Raw genomic sequence first — 22499 nt, 5'->3', positions numbered from 1 at the left:
CAGTGCCAACCGGAAGTGTGATATTCTGCTCAAGGGAATTTCCTTTTAGAGGAATCTTAGGCGACACATTCGTAGTGGATTGGTCATTCCCACTGCTCTACGCTTTTCCTTCAGCCCCCGTCATTCGTCATATGTTACGGAGTTTGTGGAGGTTCGGTTCCCACATGATCCTCATTGCTCTGGATTGGGCCAGGAGAGCGTGGTAACCAGGCCTTCTAGAAAAATGGCCACCTGCCTTTGCTAGAGGGGGGTCAGGTTCTCCATCCAGAGGTCAGAACTCTCAACCTTCACACTTGGTATCTGAAAGGTTGAGATATAAGGATTGGGACCTCCCGGATGATGTAACGGAGGTGTTGCTATCGGCCAGGAGGCCAGCAACAAAATCCCTGTACCGTTGCCGTAGGTTTTGCAACTGGTGCAGCGGACAAAATGTTGATCCTTTTCAGTGTTCAATTCCTATGGTTGTCTTTCTTGCTTTCTTTGGCCTTCAAGTAGGTACCATTAAAGGTTACCTGGCGGCGCTGTCTATATTTAAGGCTCGTCTGAAGAATACACTTATTTAAGATTCCTTAACTTAATTACTACAAAACCCATTTATGCCTGTAGTTGACATACATTTTTGATTTGGTGCTGGGAGAGGGACCTGGATGCTTTATCCCGTCGTGTGTCCCCTGTGTTGGATTTTCTGCTTTCCTTGGGCCAAGCAGGCCTGCAGATTGGCACTGTGAAGGGTTACCCCGCCGCTATTTTGTGTACAAAAGGTCCCCAGAACATCATTTGTTTTTCCCAATTACCACTGTTATGCAGTTCTTGTAGTGTTTGTGTAACCAGATTTCTCCCCACCAGTTTGTGGTTCCGGCACGGGATTTGAACTTACTTAACATTTCTTATGGGCACTCTGTTTGAGGCCCTTCATTCCTGTTCTATTAGATTGCTCACCCTTAAGGAATTTTCCTGGTTGCCATCACTTCTGCGAGACGGGTCATTCAGCTCCAGAGGTTGTCTAGTTTACCTCCCTTTTTGTTTTTTTTCCAAAGAGAATGTGACCTCTAGAGTGAGACCCGCCTTTCTGCCAAAGGTGGTCTCGGATGTTCGCGTCCCTAAGATCCATCTTGCTGTGTTTTTTTCCTCCCCCTCACACTTCCAAGGCAGAAGATTGATTCAGTCGGCTGGATGCGGTCTGGTCCCTTAAGTTCTAAGTCTCTCATACTAGAGGCTATTTGTATTTTATATAGCGCTTTTTACCAAAGCGCTTCACTGAGAACAGTCGGTGTTGGGGAAAATTCTCATAAATGGTTAATTTCCCTTAACTACTGAGTCCCTCAGCAGCTTTGCCGGATTTCTAGGATTTCTTTTTTTCACCTGGTAAGAGTGTGAGCATTTTTTCCCACTCTTGCATGTGTTTTGCTAGGTGTATTTTAACTTTTTGTGTGATCTTGGGCACTGGAGCCTCACCTACTCCATGGCACCATCATTTTCCATTTGTGTTGCACAGCACCTTCAGTGCAGTGATAGGGTTGTCTTTTAGACCTCCCACCGACTCCATTGTCTGGGGCTGACTACTGTCCTCCAGAAAAGATGAAGTTGCCATTAACTTTATTCAGTCACTTTTACCACAGACCAGTACACCCCATCTTACATAGAGTATTGGAAATGGTTATTTCTTATCCCTTTTTGTCTGTGCCTCTTGGAGCATTGTTTCGCTCCCTTTACATCAAGACTTGGCTGGTGGCAGTGGCATCTACCCTACTTTTTTATAACGCGGTTATCTTAAATAACCATGGTATTGTTTTAGGCTATTATATTAGCCTCAAACATAAACCCGCTTGACCATATATATTTTATTACGGTTCCGGCTGGGTTTATTCGCCATTTCTTTTTGTAAATGTCTTTATCGTGTTTTACTCTGCGCACCAAACCAGGTTTGGTCCCTTTGTTCATCGCCTTTTCGCTGGCTTCCACACAGAAGCCCTCCTTTCGGTGCCTGAGAGTCTGGGTAGGCAGGATGTGCGGGAGGGGTTTTAGGAACCCTGCCATGGGTTCCCTTGGTAACCCAAATCGCAATCCTGTTTGGCTGGGTGACTGCCCTTGCCAGGACACCCACCCTGCTGTGTGGTTGACCGCCAGGCTGTATGAATGGGGGAAAAACTGCATAAAATTCAGGTCTCTGGGACTGGAAGGGCAGTCACGCCACTGGAACGAAAGAACCAACGAGGAACTGGCAGAAGAGGACCCCTACAACGACTGAACTGCCTGGTGAAGCCCTGCTACAGGTCTGAATCTTCAGAATCCGACTGAGAAGATCCTCCTAGGAAACTTTTTCCCTTGAGCTGGTGGGACCAACCAGTTCACCCAAACTGCAAGCCAGGGCCCCTCCTCTGGTCGAATTAGCTGTACAGAGCTACAGTGGGCCCTATAGACAGGAAAGGTCAGACTCTGCTTGGGTTTTAAGGAGCGTACCTTCTATTCGTTGCTTTGCTCTGCTGCTGCTTTCTTCCCTGGGTAGTGCAGTACCCTCCAGTTTTCCTATTTCTGATCAGTCCGACAGTCCCTTCAGGAACCGTGAGCCTGCAGGAACTACCAGGAACGTCTGCCTCAGCTACAGCTCCCTTTCTGTTTTAAGGTACTGTGCAAATCCGGTTGTTAGTTACGTTCAGCTGTGGTGAAAGTGTTTGAAATCTTTCTCCAATCCGAGGGCTTGTCCTTCTCTTCTTTTTGAACTACCTTTTCTACCAACCAACCTCGTCCGGAAACCGTGCCACAAACTTTACCGCAAACTACCCTGAACTGTATTATCTTGAGCAAAAGACTTTTGACCTATTGACTTTGACCCTAAGCCTTTTCTATCTGATTTTATCATTGTAGTCTCTCTTGTTCGATTGCCCTGAGTACTTACCTGTTGGTGTGATTCAATTTCAGTTAACTTTGTCTTTCCCTCCCTTTTTAATTGCTGGAGTGCCATTTTGCTCCCACTTCATTTTGTGAGCTTAACTTGTCTGGAACTTATTGTGAGTTGTGTTGTGTATTAAGAGTGTGATTTTAGTCTGCTTGTAATAGTGTACTGTTAAACAACTGAAGAGTGAAATAAATGTATATTCTTTTACTTGAAAACCTTGAGTCAGTGTTTGCCTGAATCATAGTAATTGCTGTCCTTTGTGTAACTATTTGATACTGCTCACTTACTCTTGAGATAGGTCTGGCTGCTCCGCTTCATCTACCATTTGTAGTACAGGCTTGTACCAAAGGTGAAATTGTACTGTCACTTGTAGTCTTAATTGTGTGTGGTGGTCCCAAAGGTACTGCATATAATTCTACCTAACAGTTGGCAGTACATTAAAATCATCAATAGAAGGTGGTGTGCAAAATCAACCAGTGACAATCAAACAGATGACGGACGTAAATGATTTTTTAAGGAAGAGCGAAACGGAATAGGAGGTAATGGAGTGGAGAGATAGAGGAAAGAGGTTCCAGTGAAGGGGAGGACAAGAAGTTGAAAAGATCGAAAGCAGGATTGCTCACAGGGGGAACGAGGAACATTAAGTCGGAAATGTCCAGCAGAACGGAGAGGCCGAGGGGGAGAATAGAATGAGAGAAGAAAGGCAAGGTAATTGGGGGAAGACAGTAGAGAGTTTGAACACTAGACAGAGGAAATTGTATTTGAGCTGAGAGTGAAAAGAAAGCTATCCGAGAGAATCAAGAGTGGAGGAAATTGAGTCTCGGTAAGAAAGCAATCAAAGTGCAGTAGTAGAGTCGAGAAAAAAACTGAGGAAACCAGAAGTTTAGCGACATGAAAAGTAAGAAAAGCGGTGAATTTTACATATGTTGTAGAGATGGAAACGACATGCACGTGAAGTGAGAGATATGATTGGAAAAGGAGAGATTAGAGTCAAAGTAAAGACCAAGATTGCGAGCAGTAGGGGAGATGGAGATTAGAGGGAGGAAAGGGGATAGAGGGAGGAGGAGACGGTATGGAAGAACATTAGCGGGAAAGAAAAGGACTTCGGTCTTTCCGGCGTTGAGTAAGAAAGTGAGAAGTCATCCACGACTTGATGGCAGTGAGGCACGATGAGAGCGTGAGATGGATGTCAGGTGTGAAACATGAGAAAGAAAGAGCTGAGTCATTAGCGTAGAAGTGATGTGATACTCCGAGGGAAGAGATAATAGGAGCGATAAGAGGTGTACAAGGAAAAAACAAAAGGACCAAGAAGAGACCCTTGTGGGACTCCGTGATTGAGAGAGGAGAGGTATTGCCAGCCCAGGATATGCCAACAATTGATTAGATAGGTAAGAAGAAAACCAGGATAGGACAGAACCACAGAAAGCAAAAGAGGAAAGAGGGTGAAGAAGCAAAGAGCGGTCCACTGTGTCGAAAGCAGCATATAGGTTGAGAAGAATAAGGACAGAAGTATGTTTCGAGTACCGAGCAGTCAGAAGAGAGTTGAATACAGAGGTCAGGGCTGTTTCAGTGGAGTGACGGGCCGCACACCAGACTGAGTGGGGGGAAGAAGGGATAGATCAGATACAAAAGATGAAATTTGTGAATAGACAATATGCTCAAGAAGCTTAGATGGAAAGGGTAGAAGAGCTGAAGGATGAGCCTTTGCTGGGTTTATAGTCATAATATCGAAAAAATAATGTCGAATTACAAAAATGTCAAACACATACATATAATAGAAAAAGTCATTAATTCGAAAATAAAATGTCGAAAAAAAATCGAAAAACCAATGTTAAAATAACTATGTAAAATGTCACACATACTAACGTTTTTTATTGGGGGGGTCCCCCCCAAACCTCCCATCCCAAACCCCTACCCCAACCCTCCACTCCTCCCCACCCCCCCCCCCCCCCAACACCCCCCATGGATATACCTTTAATTTTTTTAAAAAAATTATTTAATAAAACATTAATTAAATAATTAATTATTAAAAAAAACATCCCAAACCCCTACCCCACCCCCCCCTCCTCCCCATCCCCCCCACTCACCATGGATATACCTTTAACCATTTAAAAAAATTATGTTTTATAAAAATATAATTAATTATTTATTTAAACATTAATTCGAAAAAAATTGGACATTTTTGTAATTCGACATTTTTATTTTCGACATTTGTTTTTCGACATTTGTTTTTCGACATTTTGACTTTGGACATTATTGTATTCGACATTATGACTGGGTTTCTTAAGAATAGGAATGATGGTCGCATGTTTAAAGGCAGATGGAAAAAATTGAGTTAGCGAGATAGATATTGAAAAACGAGTTGCGAAAGGGTACCATGAGTGGATAGACTTTAGGAATAAGTAAAGAGGGAAGGGGATTGCTGCGAGCACCGGTAGGGTGAGTTTTGGCCAAAAGAAGGGCCACATCAGAGTCGGATACAGGAGTGAAGTTAGAAACAGTAGTGGAGGGTGCTGGGAAGGATAAGGAAGAAGGGTGGTTAGAAGGGGATAATCAGATGTGGATAGGAATAATGTAATGGAGGGATCGGGTGTAGGAAGAGAGAAGACTAGTCAGTTTGAAAAATACGAGGCAGTGTAGATTGGCTATGGAGAACATCGGAGAAGTATGCTTGGCTGATTTGAGGCAATTGTCATGAAGAGCATGGTAGTAGAAATAGGTGGCTTGATTGGCTGGGGCGTGGAGTTTGCGCCAGCGCCTTTTGAGGCGACGGAGAAGACGGTGCATAGATGAGATGGAAGAAAGCCAAGGTTGGGCAGGTTTGCGAGAAGGGCGAAAGGAAGAAAGAGCATAGAGTTGGTCAAGACTAGAGGCAAGAGATGAGAGGGTGGACGTGGCTTTGTCCGCTGAAAGAGTTGAACAATTAGTAAGGGAGGGAAGCAAATTTATACAAGTATCGTAGAACAGTGAAGAGTTAAAGTTGCGAGGATCACACTTGAAGAAAGTATTCGAAGAAGTGGAGAGGGTGGTAGTGGAAGCGTGTGGGAAGAGAAACGGAAAGTAGGGAATAGTCTGAAAGATAGATGGGAAGAACTGATACATAGGACACAGTAAATGATGAGACCAAGATCAAATCCAGAGTAGAGCCAGAAATATGAGTAGAGGGAGTAGGAAGTGGAGAGAGTATATTTTAATTGAGTATGGAGAGGAAGGGAGATGTTGGATGAGTAGAGGAAAGATGGAGATTAAAGTATCCAAGCAAAACAAGAGTGGGAGTGGGTGAAATGTGACTGAGGAGGTGGTCAATATCCTCGCAGAATAACACCAACAGGCCAGGGGGACGATAGATGATTAGAAAAGAAATAGCTTGAGGAGTGGTGAAAGATTTGTACATAAATTTGAACGGAGAGTAGTCGGTTAAAGGTACAGGAGAAGGGACAGATAAGCAGTTTGGACGAAACAGTAAGCCAATGCTAACACTGCGTCCAGTGGCTCGGTGAACATGGGCAAAAGAGGACCGAGAGGAAGTGAGTTATGCTGACAGTTGAATTGTGTGGGGAGAATCCATGTTTCAGTAACACAGAGGAAGTGGAGATGTAGGCTTAGAAATAGGTCCAGGACTGCTGTTGTTTTATTGCAGAGAGACCTTGCATTCAATAGGCCCAGATCACTAACAGTGGAGATGTTAACAGTTTGAAGGTAGATGAGATTTGATATCCTATAGGGACTAGGATAGGAACCATGACCAACTTTTGGTTGGTTACACTGGTGACCATGCTGGCAGGACTGTGATAAAACAAACCCTGTCCAGGTGGATCATTCTCTACATTTCTGAATGCTAAGGTCTTGCTGGGAAGGATGTGCCTGAAGATCACAGAGCTCATTCTACCAGAGGAGCGGCTGCTCCTTCTGCCCTGCAGAGAGGAGTCCCTGTACTGGATATTTGCCAGTCAACAACATGGGTGTCTATGCACATGTTTGCTAAGCCTTACTGCTTTGATGCCCTTGCAGGCCAGGAGGCCTGGTTTGGTAGGGCAGTCCTCTGGTTTAGGTGTTGTTCTTGCTCCCTCCCTCCTCCAGATGTACGTACCGCTTTGGGAGTCTATCATAGATGAGGTGTGGAAAGAATCCATTAGAAGAACAATAACTTTCTCTTTCCTCTCAGCAATGTAAGTTCTGATGTATGCTCCTACAGCCGATTTCTCATCACCCTCCCTACCTGCTCCTCAGACTGTTCAATATCCAGATGACTAATCTCTGACCTGAATCATCTGGCCGAACATAAATTCTGTAGAATAAACAGTAAATTGTCAACTAGCTGGAGCAGTAGACGAGCGTATTCTTCGTTTGTATGTAAAAGCTGTCGCATATCATAGGGAATCCAGCCTTTGCTAGTTTCGACAAATCATGCCTTCCTCAGGTCCCACTGATGTACACAAAAAATACAAATATCAAAATATACCTATATGCTATCTCCACTGCATATCAATACTATCTCTAATCCATAAATACATCAAATCTTTTTTGTTGAGGTTGAAGATGAGGTCATGTGGTCCCACCCATAGCACAAAGTTGCCTGTTTGGAGAGAACAAGTGACAACCAGGAAAGAAATGTACAGAATTGTAAAAGCAAATTATTTAACCCTATCTGTGGCCTTGGATTGCCTTGCAAATCCATCGGCCCAACTCTCTCTGATTTTAAATCAGTTTCCATGTTGTACGTTTCTAAAGTAATAAGAGATCTCAATGTAACCAGATGTTGTGCAGCCTTTCGTCATTCCGTGTTTCCATGTGTTCCATTTGAGTTGAGCAATAATTGCGAAGATGCAGGTTTGTGGTGCGATGCATACATGGTATTTTGCTGGATCATGTGGTTTGTTGCATATTTGTTCAGCAACACTGTTGTATACCTTTTTCTGTTTCTTACTTTGAAAAATTCATTTTAATACTCCTCTGCCCATGTGTGTAATTTGGGATGCTGGCTTCCATGTCTGCTTCTCTGCCTTACATAAAGATGAGGACTATAGGCATGATTCCCAGCAATTAGTTGAGTGCCGTTCTTAAATTCTCCGAACCAGCGTTGATGGCAATGCCTATTAGTATGTTCTCTGGCATCGAACAAACATTTTGTGGCCTGGCACTTAATTATCAACTAAGCACTGAGGCATTCCACAAGAAGTTGTGTAGCCACTACTGTTTTTCTGAGAAAAGTGCCAATTCAGTATGTGCAGGGTGGTGACACTGGCCCAGATGCCAGAGCGGGGGCTTTAAACACATTTTTAGTTGAGCACATATCGATCTGTGATGCATCTGTAGCATAGCTTTCTTATGTTAGGTGAGACTTTCACATATAAAGGATCTGCTAAGGTCCAGTGGCGTAACACAAAATGTGGGGGCCCCCCTGGAAGCCCTGCTGAGGGTGCCACCACCACTAGGGCCCTCCGTGCCCCTGGTGGGCTTGGCCAGCATGGGGCCCCCTCACCGCAGGGGCCCCAGTTATGCCAGTGCCGAGGAGATGGTGTCCATTAGAAGAACAAGTTCAATATATTGCAGGTAATGTTGATTGTGATGGATACTTTAGCTCCACTGCAGATTCTTTATCCCCACCTTCAAGGCACTTCAGAAGTCTCTTAAGTCTGCCTATGGCATAAAATATCCAAGGATCAGTTTAGCGCTGGGCAGGCAGCATCTTGTATGCCTGGGGCACCTTCCCTTGTAATGGGTATTGTGAGGTCCTCTCGCAGAGCTCTGGGTGTGAATGGGTGCCTCTTGGCACAGTGCAAGTGTGATTAAACGCTGTCTTGGTTCCATGAACGATAAAGAATATAAGGTAAAGTATCCATCAGAAACCTTACCCTTGAGGTACGTACATTTATTCTTTCTTAACAAGACCATTCATTTTCCCTGCTAATGTTTTATCAAAAAGGGCAATTCCTGCCTGTATTGGTCACAATATTTGAAATGCTTTTTTTTCTGTAAAATGTTTTTAATAAAAGTTTGATTTATAGATGTTCATAACTATGTATGAGCCAAATAATCACAAATAGAAATAAGACTCTGTGGGGACTAAAGAAATGGTTATAAAAGTATACACAGTTTACCCATTTGCATCGAGTGCTTGCTAGACTCCAATTTTTTACCTTCTTTTCAGGCTGGTATTCCAGATCCACCAGACATGTCGGAACAATTGATCAGAATGAAAGCCAGAGAACGTGATTTCTTGGAACAACTGTTGGATGGCAAAAAATTGGAAAACTTCAAAATCCCAGTCCCCATTAAAGCAGAACTCCGGAAATATCAGCAGGTAACTTGTGTGGTTAATAGTGTGTAAGGTATTGTAAATTATTTAATACATGTTTGCAGACTTTGTATTTTTTTTTTAAAGGGCTCTAGGGAATCACCAGGCAGTGCCGGCAAAATGGCGGCCTATTGCTTGATCTGCGCCGAGCCCCGGCAAGGTCATCCACCTATCCTTGGAATAATTTCTAAGTTTATCCAAACTCTGAGCCCCCCTGGGAGGACATGGTGGAGCATAAAAGCTGTGCCGTAGTGAGGGGGAAACGGGCAGGTAGCTGAAGCAGAATAGCACAGAATAAAAAGGCCTGGGGCGAGATGCATGATAGTTACCAGTCATTGGAGGGTGGGACCAACAAGACTAGTCAGTCTTACATGAGATTGACATCCTATGAGAGCTGATTGTGGTCTGTTCAGGCAGATTACACCCGGCTGGGTGGGAGTAAGGGGGCATTTCCAATGGGGATGAGTGGGCACCACCTTTGTGGTATAAATATACTTGAACAATAGTTATGCAAAATCAACACTGAGAGGTGCACTACTGGGTGGATATACACATAAAGATTGTAGCAAAGTGGCTTCAATGCTGTGTGCTCACAACAGAGGCGATACAAGAGCCTCACTCATTAACATATAGGTTAGACAAATGTCAAAGACTTGTGTAGGTGATTAATAAGTATTTCTAATCACAAATATAATAGAAAAATATGAGGAGAGAACCGATGTCCTGGCGAAAGCATTTCGGATAATGAATTATCCTTCAGGGCGCATCTAGAGAAATGCATGCAACAAATAGAGAAACCAAGATACAAAGAAAAGAGAAAAACAAAATTAGAACACATGGAGGTGCAATCTCCATCAGAAAAGACAAATGCAAAAAGAAAATGAATCCAAACATGAGATTCCAAAGAATATGTGGTGTAAAATTAATAATGGTCTCACGTAAAATGTAACAACCACATCTAAGAGGAATGAACACATAAACCAAAACAGTCATTCCACAGTACTTTTAAAATATGTCATAAGAAAATGGTACATTGCAAAAAAGAGAGATAAAAGTAGTAACAAGAGCAAAATGTATCCTCTGTCTAAGGAGAGAAGGAGGAGTAAAGTATATACAGAAAAATGATGTATGCAAAATAATGGGTCACGATTCTCATATTGAATGTGAAGTATATCTCATGGAGGTAGAAAAATACCTGTATGTGAATACGCAAGGAGGCCTCCAAAAGGCTACATCAGTACCTGGGGGGCGGGGGGGCTGGTGAAGGAAATAAAAACAGTGAGGAACAGTCTAACACACCAACCCAAAGTATAGTGGAAAACCTGACATGGCCCTTAACAGAAGTATCAAGACACTGAGGGTCAAAAGAATACTTCAGCCAAACCCTGCGGTCAAGTAAAGGAGGGAGATTAAGCATGAATGATAATTAAGCGTAAAGAAGACTCAATTATGTCATCACGGTACTGAGGTAAGGTGTAATGGGTAGAATTGTGAGAATGCGAGAGGTAAATAAGTGTAGCTGAGAAGCATAGAATAAGAGCGATGACGCCATCGTGTACTAACGAGATGACATCCTCATGCGTGACGTAATAGATATCCGTGGAGAATAGAAAACTAATAAGGTTGTAATAAAATGCTGATAAAATATTAAATTAGAAAAATAGAGGCAATGGGCTAGTGAAAAGCAACCGCCACACAGATATAGAAGAAAACTGGGATGTGAAAAATTGAGAAAAACGGTAATGAGAAAGGTGCAACCTGGGAAACGATTGTAGAGAGGGAGACAATGTAGAAAGTGCCACAGATGCTAGATATGCACGAGTAAGAATGTAAAGATAAGATAAAGATATAAAGACATCATAGAAACAGATCACATACAAAAGTTAAGATAGCGAACATAGAAATCTGCATTTTTTTTGTTGTAGACTTGAATAGTGGTCTGTGCTAGCTAGCAAGACATAAGTCATCAGAAATTAATGTTATGATGGGGGGGGCTGTTGCGCACGCAAGAAATAACCGCCTGACCCAAGGAGCTCCGTTCCTTGGCTAATTCTTTTTACTAATTAATCCTTATGTACGCCACCATTTGAAATTAACGACAGCGCTACCGACTTGTGAAGGATGGGGGAATGACCGCCTGAAGGCGTGAGAACCACTCTCTGAGGCAAGATATCCGCTGTACTAGTTTCGGCGGAGCCACCATCTGCTATGGGCCGCCTGTGGGAACCAGGCGAAACATAATCGAGCCTGTGGGAGAAGACCAATCACGGGCCTCTAGGGGGAGGAGCCTGATGCGAATAACGCAGCAACATCGCAGCAGCGGTTGGAGTGGGGGAAGGAATCTGCAGCGGATGAGGCCGCACCGGTGCAGCCCTCCGGACCACCTGGCCGAACTGGTCCCTGCTTCGGCGGCACAGCTAACTCCTGCGGAGGTTGGAGGCCTTCGTGGACACCCTGCAGCTCTAACCAAGATCTGCCGGACTCTTCTGCGACACACTTCCTGAGCACGTATCCAATTGCCTGCGCGCTCTGCCTTGCCCGGGAACCAGTGTGTGGGCCGAGGCTACAACATCAGCTTTGGGCGGTCTGGGGGCACGGAAGGGCAGCGGACTATGGCCAACGCTACACGTTAATCCGGCATTAAAATACCAGACGTGGGAGAGGAGGACCACCAGCGTCTAACTCAGTGAAGAGGTCCATGACGCGGTCTGTCCGGGAACCCAGCGGGACGGCTGTGGGGCAAGGTAAGGTAACACCTGCCCACCCTGAACGGAGGAACGATTGTGGCCCTGCCCTGATCTGCCAGAGAGCTCCTGGGCTGCTGAGATGCTTTGCCCTCGCCTGCTCTGGTGGGCGAGCGGAGGGCACTTAACGCCCTAACTTAACATTAGAATTCTACTGCTCCGCTCTCCCCGGGACACAGGAGCTTCCCGACACCTTGGTGCAGGGAAGCTGTGGGCCCACACCTACCAACAGTAATTCCCCAGGGTCGCATGACCGGAGGAGATGTAGGGTGACACCTGGCCAGGTGCACGGATGAACGGAGAGGCAGGGGGAAACGAGACATAATCCGTACAGAAGGGAAATCTAACGGATCGCCAGCCCCCCTCCACCAGGGGGTGTCGGCGTTACCCACTTCTGGCTGTGACTCCGGCCTGACTTGAAGCTGCGTGGAGCGGAGGCTGCCGAGATAACAGCAACACAGATTGGGAGATCAGGAGGTGTCCTCGGGCTCCCATGCACAACCCTGCGAGGCTGTTTGAAACGAAGCAGCACACAGGAACACAACCAACTTTGGGCACCACAACGCGTGGTGGGCCCAGTTATATGATATGGCATTTGTAACGCGCCTATACACGAGTGTTTCAAGGCGCGACGAGGCGGGGGAGGGGAACAAGGGGAGACGGACAACGATCCTACTAGGCCACATGCCACTCGGATCGCGCAAGTGCAAGGGTAAGGGGAAGGGAAAGTGCAAGGGGGAAGGGGAGAGTGCAGTGCATGGTTAATAGCATACAGGATAAATAACAAGGGCCAGCTAATGGCAAGTGTGAGATAAGTGCAGACAAGTGCTGGGAAGGGGGGCTGTAGGGATACAGACACAGTCCCGCAGTGCAGGGGGTAGCCAGGGAGTCAGTGCAAGGGAGAGTGGCTGGGCCAAGGACCGGGAACGGTGAGTGGCCCAGTTGCAGATTCAGTGCAGTTTCAGAAGTTTAGCGGGGGAACGAAAGCGGAGGCAAAGAGGAAGGTTTTGAGGTGCTTCCGGAAGCAGAGATGGTTCTCCTCAAGTTTCAGGGAGGCAGGAAGGCTGTTCCAGAGGGAGGCCCCTGCAGCGGAGAGAGATCTGCCCCCAACTCGTTGTTTGGAGAAGCGGCTGACCCTGAGGGAGTTGGAGGCGAATGAGCGAAGAGCTCGAGAAGGAAGATATTTAGGAAGAGAGTTGAAGGTATTTTGGCCCACGGCCCCAGAAGGCCTTGTGGACAATGCAGAAGGTTTTGAACTTGATCCTCGCAGTCACTGGGAGCCAGTGTAGTGATTTCAGTCCTGGAGAGATACAGTCCCTGGGCTTGAGGCCAAGGACAAGTCTTGCAGTCCTGTTCTGTATGAGTTGCAAAGGGCAGAGAGTAGAGGCAGGCAGATTTAGATAGATTTAGGTATGGCAGTGCCCGACTTGCCATACCTCCATTCCTGGGCAGTGCGTGCCGGGGTGTCACCCAGTTCTACTCATCTCACGCCAGGATAAAGTAACCAGCCTCCCACTACAAAGTCCCCCTAACATGACTACATTGCGGCTCGGCAATCTGAACATTAAGGTGAGGGGGGAAGGCAGGGAACAAAATTCAATATACCAGCAGAGCTCTGGTATAACAATCCGATTAGGCCTGACCCAGTGTGCGCAACATAGGAGACCCGAGCTGGAAGCAGCGATATTCGCTGCAGGGTGCCAAGGCTACCATCTGCAATTATAACACCTGAATTGGGTACTGGGGTGCTGCACGGGTGAGGGCAGAAGCATCCCCTACAACCAAATAAAGAATAACTCACAGCGGGTGTAAGACTAGGCAAAAAGATCCGGAGGAACCACAATGAAGAGTGGAAATAACCAACGCTGTTCAACACAACATGGGAGAGCACAGTCCATTCTCCGGCGCATACCAAAACACATGGGCCAACACGAGAAGAAAGGCTCAGGGACAAATAAAACTGGTCCAACAGACTCCTACACGGATTCCCAGCTGCAAGGAGCTACGACGACATCAGCCTCTACCGAAACCCAAAGTGAAACGGCTTATGATTCAAGGGAAGACCGCCTGACGGCCATCGCACGGAGTGGTTTCCTGGCTGTCAACAGCACAATGGACGATATAGTGGCGACCATCGGCTCCCTCAAAGCTAGGGTGGATAAGGAAAGCACCCGTATCACTGAGGCGGAGGGCAAAATTAGCACGACTGAAGATGCGATCACCCAGCACGGCTGAGACATCGCGTAACTCAAAGGAGACTTATCCATAATGCAGGGCAAGTGCGAAGATCTCGAATCCAGGTCAAGAAGGAACGCATCCGGATAGTTAGTCTCGGAATCCTTTGGCAAGGGTCCCATGGAAGGGCGTGTGGAGGCCCTACTGTGTCCCTATTTGGCGCAGAATCCTTTTCGACACACTTCCTGGTTGAAAGGGCCCACCGCAACCCAGCTCCGGTCCCCCGACCGGGAGCGCAGCTCCGCACGATCATTGCCCGTCTCCTTTATTACAGGGACAGAGACACGATTCTTAGACTGGCTAGAGAGCAGGGCACCCTACAACACGAAGAGAATAACATTCATATTTACGCAGACTTCACGGCAGGTGTACAGGCACAGAGGAGATCATATGAGCCAGTAAAACGTCAACTCCGGCTGCGCAGAGTCCCCTATGCCTTGATCTTCCCGGCCAAAATGAGGATCCAGAAAAAGCACACTTTTTTTTAAACTCCTTCAGAAGCTGTCTCGTATTTGGAAGCCTCATCCCACTGCCCCCGGGGAGCGTGGAGCTGATCACAATGGGAGACCCAGACGAGAGGAGGAGAGGCGGGACCCCGCGGACTGACAGGCAAGCCGTTGAGATCCTTTATATAAATTGATCAAACATGAGACCAGGTGGCTCCAGTCACCACTTCTTAAGCCCGGTTTGAGGGCACCTGGGCAAGATTGCTACGCTGTTGCAACATGCAAGACTCGGGAGTGTTCCACAAGTTTACAGGTCTACATCATCAAGTTGGGGGGAGATGATGTGGGAGGGGGACAGACACTCTCCAAGACACCTACAGAGGGGTAGAGGAAGGTGTGGCGCCTTGGACGTTTTATGGGGTTAAATGTACAAAAAAACATATGGTCATGCCGCTGCTGATGGCACCTTCCTAGTAAAGGCATACATGATACAAGGTCTCATAGACAAATATGGTCTTTAAGAATCCCATGGGCTAAGCCTAAAACTACTAACTTGGAATGTCCGTGGGCTCAACAACCAGATTAAGTCCAGAAAGGTGTGAACCTACACCGCTGGATACCACCCGAACATAGTGATGCTGCAAGAAACGCACAGACATAACAAGGTTGGAAATAATCTACTTACATACTGGGGTCAACAAAGGTACTACACAGAATACTCCTCCCAGGGTGGGGAGGGTACTCACATTAATACACCCCTTGGTAGGCTTCCGATATGCAAACAGCAAGGTTGACCCCCCAAGGGCGATATGTATTGGTCTGGGGTAACCTAGCTGGGAAATCATTAGTGTTGGTCAACACTGTTAGGCAGAAACCTGTGCAGTTCCCTTGGGGAACACTGCAAAAGATTTAAGACTACAGGTATAGCAGTAAACCCACTTGGTAGCAGTCTGCACCACCCAGATTTACCTGGTAGCTGTGGCTGAGCAGTCAGACTTCCCTCAAGAAGAGTTAGGCAGTATGCAAAGTATACACAATATGTACTCGGGCACAATAGCACAAGCAAAAACTGACCAGAGCTTGGTTTCAAAAGTATATAGTTATTTATTTTTACGAACACACAAATTGAAAACACTCTAGCAAAATATAATAAAACACTCCAAACACAGTTATATGGAAAGCAGTCCCAATCCTTATTCCTATCTAGACAACTCTAGGTTAACACCACATAATTAAAACAGAGGTGAGCGCTTAACGTTAGATGACACTCTAGTAGGTTAAAGAAGTGAGGGAAAAAGAGCAGAAGTAGGATAAACACACCACTCTAAGGTCAAGAACGCTTTTGGTAAGCTCAAAGAAGCACAAAGTCACAGGTGAGCAAAAGTCACTAAGCAGGGCCCACTCTTAGAGCAGACAGAGCGAAAATGTGCCCAAGATCACACAGTTGGTAGGGATTCAGAGTCTTGCAAAAGAGTTCGGAAAAGAGTTAGAGAGGTTCAGAAAGTTTAGCCAAAGTGTCCCAGGCAATCCCAGGATCGAAAGCCGAGGGCTAAAACTACCTCGTACAGTCGGTGGCAAGGGAAGCCAGGCGGAACACGGTACCTTAACGGAAAGGATCCTCCAGCGGGGGGGGCAGTTGTTCCAGGCAGTGGCAGCAAGGCTCGACGTCGGTCAGGGGAGAAGAAGATCTCGCTGAAGAGCAGAAGAAGAAGGTCGTTGCACTGCCCGGGAAGAAACCAGCCGCGGAGTCCTCCGGTTAAAGGGTTGTACCGACTTTCGCGGTTGGGGTAAAAGTGGTGGGGTTCCGGTTGCCGGGGTGCTTGGCACTGGCAAGGCGGCCACGGGATACCTCGAAGAACGGAAAGAAGGTGAAAACTGGTTGTCCCCACCAGTCAAGGGAAGGAGCCACTCCGTTAAGAGTTCTCCTCGGTCGTCGGGAAAAGTGGTGAGATGGTTCAGCAGGGCTCCACCGGCGGTGTCGTCGTAGCAGATCAGCTCAGCTCGTCCCTCGTTGGATTCTTAGGTCCTGTGGCGACTTCTGAAGTTCCAGTCCCCAAAGCCCTGCTTTTATGCAGCAAACCCCCATTCACCCAGCCTAGCTGTCACTCAAACATGCTAAGTGGTGAGCCGGCCGGCTCACCACTTGGGCCAATCAGGATGGAGTGCGACTTGAGTTACCAAGGTAACTCAGTCCAGGGTGCCTAAATCCCCCTCCACCCCTCCTAAGTACCCCAGATAGAGTGGCACCACTTTGGAGGGCTTCTGTGGAGAAGCCCGCCAAAAGTGGGACAAAGGGCTCCACTTTGGGTCAGAGTTACAGAGGCGAACGCCAACGCCATTTTAGTATCAAGTTTTGGCAAAAAATCCCAACCGGAGTTATAATAATAAATATATAAACCGGCGATATGTTTAAGGCTACCGTAAATAAATAATTAAATGTGTTAGCCTAAAACAATGGGAAATCCCATAGGAAAATATTCGCGGTCGAATATAAAAAGTAGTTTCCACTGCCACCAGCCAAAACTCGATCAGGGGGGACGGAGACGTGCCCCCGCGACTAACAGACCCTGGGGCAATCGAATTGCCCCAGCCAGTACGTCCACAATATGATGGTTTGTACTGGTTCTGTTCAGGATTTAAGACTAGTAAAGTCTTTGGTGACTTTACATGCCCTGGGAGACAGTAGTCAGTCCCAGGGTATGGAGTCTATGTTGGGGAGTCCCTAGGACACCCCTGGGTTACGGCACAGAGGGTGCTGTGTAACCCACATCCAAAAAATACATGAGGCCCTATGGAGTAAAAGACCCCATAGCCCATCCAACACAAGGTTTAACCAAGAAAACACACTTCAACATGCCCAAGAGTGAGGGTAAAAGAGTCTCACTCTTGGCAGGAGAAAAAAAAGAAACCCTAGAAATCCAGCAAAGCTGCTGGGGGACTCACTAGGTAGGGAAATTCAGCCTAAACAGAGAATTCTCCCTAACAAACACTTATGGACCAAAAATAGACGATCCGGAATTTTACATAGACAGCTTGAATATGCTCACCCCCACAGATGATGCCTGGATAGTATGAGGAGACTTCAACACAATATTATATACCTCCCTGGACCGCTCTTCGGTTATGCACCGAGGACCCACCAAAGCGGTTGTCACTTTACGGCAGATTATACTACAATTACCCCTAGTCGATGCGTGGAGGACATTGCACCCACTCGACAGACAGTATAGATACTATTCCTCAGTACATAACTCTGAATCCCGTATTGATTACTGGCTCCTTTGTTCATCCCTCTCGGGCACGCTGAAGAGCTGCAACATACACCCATGCACACTATCAGATCACTCCCTCCATAGAAATAGTACTGCAGGGTATCCAACCATCCGCTAGGAGATGGGAGGATGCCACCTGATATACTCAAGAATCGCAACGTAGTCTAATCACTCCACATTGAGATAGACACATTTTTTTTCTCTATAAACAATGGGTCTGTAAACCGACATGCAATGCTCTGGGAAACTTTTACGGTCTGGTTGAGAGGGGTTCTTATGTCTAAGACCACTGGTCTACTGAAATCTGTACGATCGAAGCTGACAAATGTAGGGGGACGCCTGAGGACACTGGAGCCTACATACAGTGCGACACACGATAAACAAACTGTGGCGGATATCAAGAATCTATTACAGGACTTTAGGAGGTTAACAAGGCTGGGTGCTCCCTAGCTAATTTAATAAAGGCCGAACGGCATAACACCCCTATTGCTAGGATACACGCTGATAATGGCAGCATGCTCACGGGGGAATATGAAATAAACCGGCAGTTTACGCTTTTTTATTCAGAACTGTACGCTAACCGGGATGTAAGATCCACTACGGAAGTAGACAACTACCTAAGGGCCCTGAATCTTCCTAAATTACCACCTGAAGATAACCTGACTCTGGAACGGCCAATTACTTGCGAGGAAATAGTCGAAGCAATAAAATCCCCAACATCAGGGAAGGCACCAGGGTCAGGTGGCTTAGGGGCTGAGTTGTATTTGTATTTTATTATACAAGGTGTTTCACGCCGAACTCGTACTGGTGTTACAATAGGAACGGGAGGAAGCAATGGACCAGGGCATCTTACCGAAAACTATGAGGGAAGCAATAATAACAGTATTACTAAAACCTAGGTGCCCGTCCCAGGACGCATCTTCATACAGACCCCCTCACGTTAATGAACTCTAACGCGAAAAAATTCGCTAACATCCTTGCCACCAGGCTCCTACCGCACATGCCAAAATTGGTCCACCCGGACCAATGCAGCTTTACCCTAACCAGATCCACGGTTTTAAATTTCTACAGCATTGGATCTTTCATGGACTCACATGCTTAGAATATTCCCCGTCGTTAGGCTGGGAATCCTCGGTAAACTATATAGTCCTTTTCCATAGGAAAAATGTCGACACTTTTGTGTCCTATCTACGTCGGTTTGGGCCGCGTACACCTGCGCCACTAGGACGTAGAGGTATAAGTAGCCCCACACCGCGGCTCCCTCAGATTTCAACCGTGTTCCAAAGTAGTGGGATTACCTCGAGTATCTGCTATTTTTGCTTGGTTGTGCGTTCTTCTTCGACTTCCCTCAAATGTCTGGAAAGGTGTTGTTTCGTCCGTGTGCTACATGCGGTCTTAATGTGTATGAAGGTGATGGGCATATGGACTGTATTTACTGTCTTCACCCTCATCATTCGTCCGACACGTGTGAGATCTGTCAAGGCTTCTCCCAGGAGACCCGAAACAGACGCCTTTTATCTTGGCTCAATGACGGGGCGGGTGCGTACCCTGCATCGGAGGTAGGCTCTACTGCCTCGAGATCTAAATCTCCGGTGCCCCCTCGTCGCTCTGCGTCGGCAGAGCCTCCGACGAAGAAACCACGTTCATCGGAAAAACACCCCTCTGATAAACATCTTCCTCCTCGTCAAAAAAGGAGAAAAAATTGAAATCCTCCTCGGGAGACCGCCATGGCTCTACCTCGAGTCGAGTGTCGTCGACCCACAAGCCGAGTTCAAAACCGGCGAGTGCGCCACAAGGCTCTGTGCCTAAAACTTCGTCGTCAACGATGGTCAGATCGTCAACATCTTCTTTGCCATCTGCGCCTGCTGTTCCCGTGATCACTTCGGCGGATCAAACAGCGGTTATGGAGCAAATGTCGTCGAGGGTGGCACCTTCGGTGGGTTGGCTACCGGAAGTTTTCGACCCGATCTTGTCTGAGGCCTTGTTGCAACCAGAAGCGGGTCTTTCCATCTCGTCGGCGGAGGATGACCGTGGTCCGATCGTACAGCCGACTGATCTGGGGTTACGTGCAATCAGTTCGGGAGACCTCCCGAGTGGGAGTGCCATCCCAACCGCCTCTTCCTTTCTGAATCCCCAGTCTCTACTGTCCCTGGAGATGTTGAACAAGTTACAGAAGCTGCTACAGCGTCTGGACATGCAGTTGCCTCACACTAGTGTCACGACGGTACCACAGGCTCTGCCGGTCGTCGCCGAACCAGGCCCGGCTCCTCGCTCGACAACCAGAATACCTACAACTTGCCCGGTGGAGGAGGATTGTTCTCGCCCACACTCGGAGGAGGGAGAACTGCCGGAGTCAGAACGTGAAGGCTCTCTTTCAGACATCTCATTATCCCCCTCAAGGGACCCCACATGGGAGTCGGATGCGGAGATGGAAACTCCAAAGAGCCCATCGCAACCATCACCGCCGGATGACATCGGGGCCTTCCATGCAATGATGGGAAAAGCGTGTGCAGAATTTGGCCTAGTGCTGGAAAAAGTAAAGAAAGATTGCTTTCTCTTCGACCATATAGGCAAGAGAAGAAAATCGATGTTTGCTATCCCCATTTTGGACCATGTCTGGCAAGAGGGGTTGAGGACCATGCGTCCTTTCTCAGAACCGGCGATAAAAGGAAGGTTAGAAAAGAAATTCAAGGCTCCGGAGTCAACCCCCAAATGCTTGACGTCTCAACCTTTGCTGGATTCGGTGGTGTCCGCTGCTGCGGCCAGAAAAGCGAGGTCGCAACACAAATGCACGACCCCGCCGGACAACGATGCCAGGAGACAAGATGCGTTTGGAAAGAATGTATTGTCAGTCGGTGCGACTACAGTGAAAGCAGCCACCTCCCTGGCCATTATGGCGCGGTATGATAGAGATGTGGCATCGTTTGGCTCCTATCTTGGACCATCTGCCACAGGAACACAGGAAGTCCGCTATGCCACTAGTACGTGAAGGGGAAGAGGCTTCCAATCACTCATAAATATCGCTGTCGACCTGCCGGAGGCCGGTTTTAAACAAATCAATAACGGCGTAGTGTTAAGGAGGCAAGCCTGGCTACGTGCACGACTTTCAGACCAGAGGTGCAATACAAGGTGTTGGACATGCCGTGCGACAACTGTTTGGCGAGAAAATGGATGAAGCCTTGAAGGGCATGAAAGAAGACTCTGACACTGCCCAGTCACTCGGAGTCCTCCAAAGTGGCAGAAATTTTCGTTCCTTTCGTCCTTTCAGAGGTGCTTCCGGAAACTCCTGGTTTGGATCACCTAGAGACCGAGGTTTCAGTCGGCCCTCCTACTCTTGCCAAGGCTACAGACGAGCAGCCCAAGCTACTTGTAGAGACAGAGATTACCATTCCTCAAGAAGGAGAGGCTCCTACTCCACGTCGGCGAAGGATCGACGGGCAAAAACCCAGCAATGACATGTTTCAAGACGTCCTGGGGGGCAGAGTGTCTCGTCGCGTCGACGAGTGGGAACGCATAACAACGGACCAATGGGTTTTGGACACGATACGTCTGGGTCACTCCCTACAGTTCAAGGACAAGCCACCACACATTCCGCCAGTGTTCTCGCCACAATCCCATCTTCAGATACTGGTGCAGGAAGTGACGCTTATGCTGCAGAAAGGGGCTATAGAACTGGTCCCGGTGGCAGAAAGAGGAAAGGGAGTGTACTCCGGTTAATGGTCAAGAAACCCAATGGAAAATGGCATCCCAGTCTAGATCTATGGGCTCTCAACAAGCTGCTGAAAATTCTAAAATTCAAAATGCTTACTCTGTGAGGTTATCCGATCGATACAACTGGGAGTTTTTTTGTCGTCGCTAGACCTTCAAGATGCATACTTTCATATCCCGATGCGTCGACGACACAAAAGATTTCTGCGGTTCGTCGTCGGACGAACCCACTATCAGTTCAAGGTCCTCCCATTCGGACTAGAATCGTCTCCCAGGACGTTCAAGAAATGTTTGGCACCAGTGGCAGACTGCTTACGGAAGGAAGGTCATCATGTGTACCCATATCTGGACGATTGGTTAGTAAGAGGATTATCTCCGGAAAGGGCACGGGACAGTCTGACTGCCACCATGTCCCTCCTACAGCTCTTGGGCTTCGCAATAAACTTCGAAAGTCCTCCTGAATGCCATCAAGGACCTTGGTCTTTCTGGGGCGGAGTTCCAGACGCAGTCAGGATTGGTAAAACCATCCGTCGAAAGAGTTCTGAAACTACGGCACAAGGCATCGGAATGGAAGGTCAACACCAGAGTGTCAGTAAGAAGGTACATGTCCCTGCTGGGGACCATGGTGTCCTGTATACCCTTAATCAACAATGGTCTCTTCATGAGGCCCATTCAGGAATTCTTGACGGATCGATGGGCACAGAGTCAAGGTCGTTGGTCGGACAAATTGACCATCAACAGCAAGCTCGTGCAGGCACTTCAGTGGTGGAAAATCTCCAAAAATCTAACTAGAGGAATGCCCTTACTGGAACCTGTGTTCCAGATGACTTTGGTGACAGATGCTTCTCTGACTGGATGGGGAGCCCATCTGAATTCCCTTCCAGTTCAAGGTCGGTGGTC

The 22499-nt window shown here is 47.2% G+C and overlaps 1 protein-coding gene across 2 annotated transcripts in view; it reads left to right on the top strand.

Moving 5' to 3' along the window:
* The window catches only part of BTAF1 (B-TFIID TATA-box binding protein associated factor 1), a 2675064-nt gene that overhangs the window by 1919974 nt on the left and 732591 nt on the right, over positions 1-22499 (top strand). For both annotated transcript variants that reach the window (XM_069611378.1, XM_069611379.1), the window contains one exon: positions 9048-9200. In XM_069611378.1, the coding sequence (XP_069467479.1) occupies positions 9048-9200 (153 nt within the window). The remainder of the gene's footprint in view (positions 1-9047; positions 9201-22499) is intronic.

This window comes from Ambystoma mexicanum, chromosome 8 (genome assembly GCF_040938575.1).
Source record: "Ambystoma mexicanum isolate Mex_15411 chromosome 8, UKY_AmexF1_1, whole genome shotgun sequence".
Classification (NCBI taxonomy): Eukaryota; Metazoa; Chordata; class Amphibia; order Caudata; family Ambystomatidae; genus Ambystoma; species Ambystoma mexicanum.
This window is presented reverse-complemented; position numbering and strand designations above follow the sequence as displayed.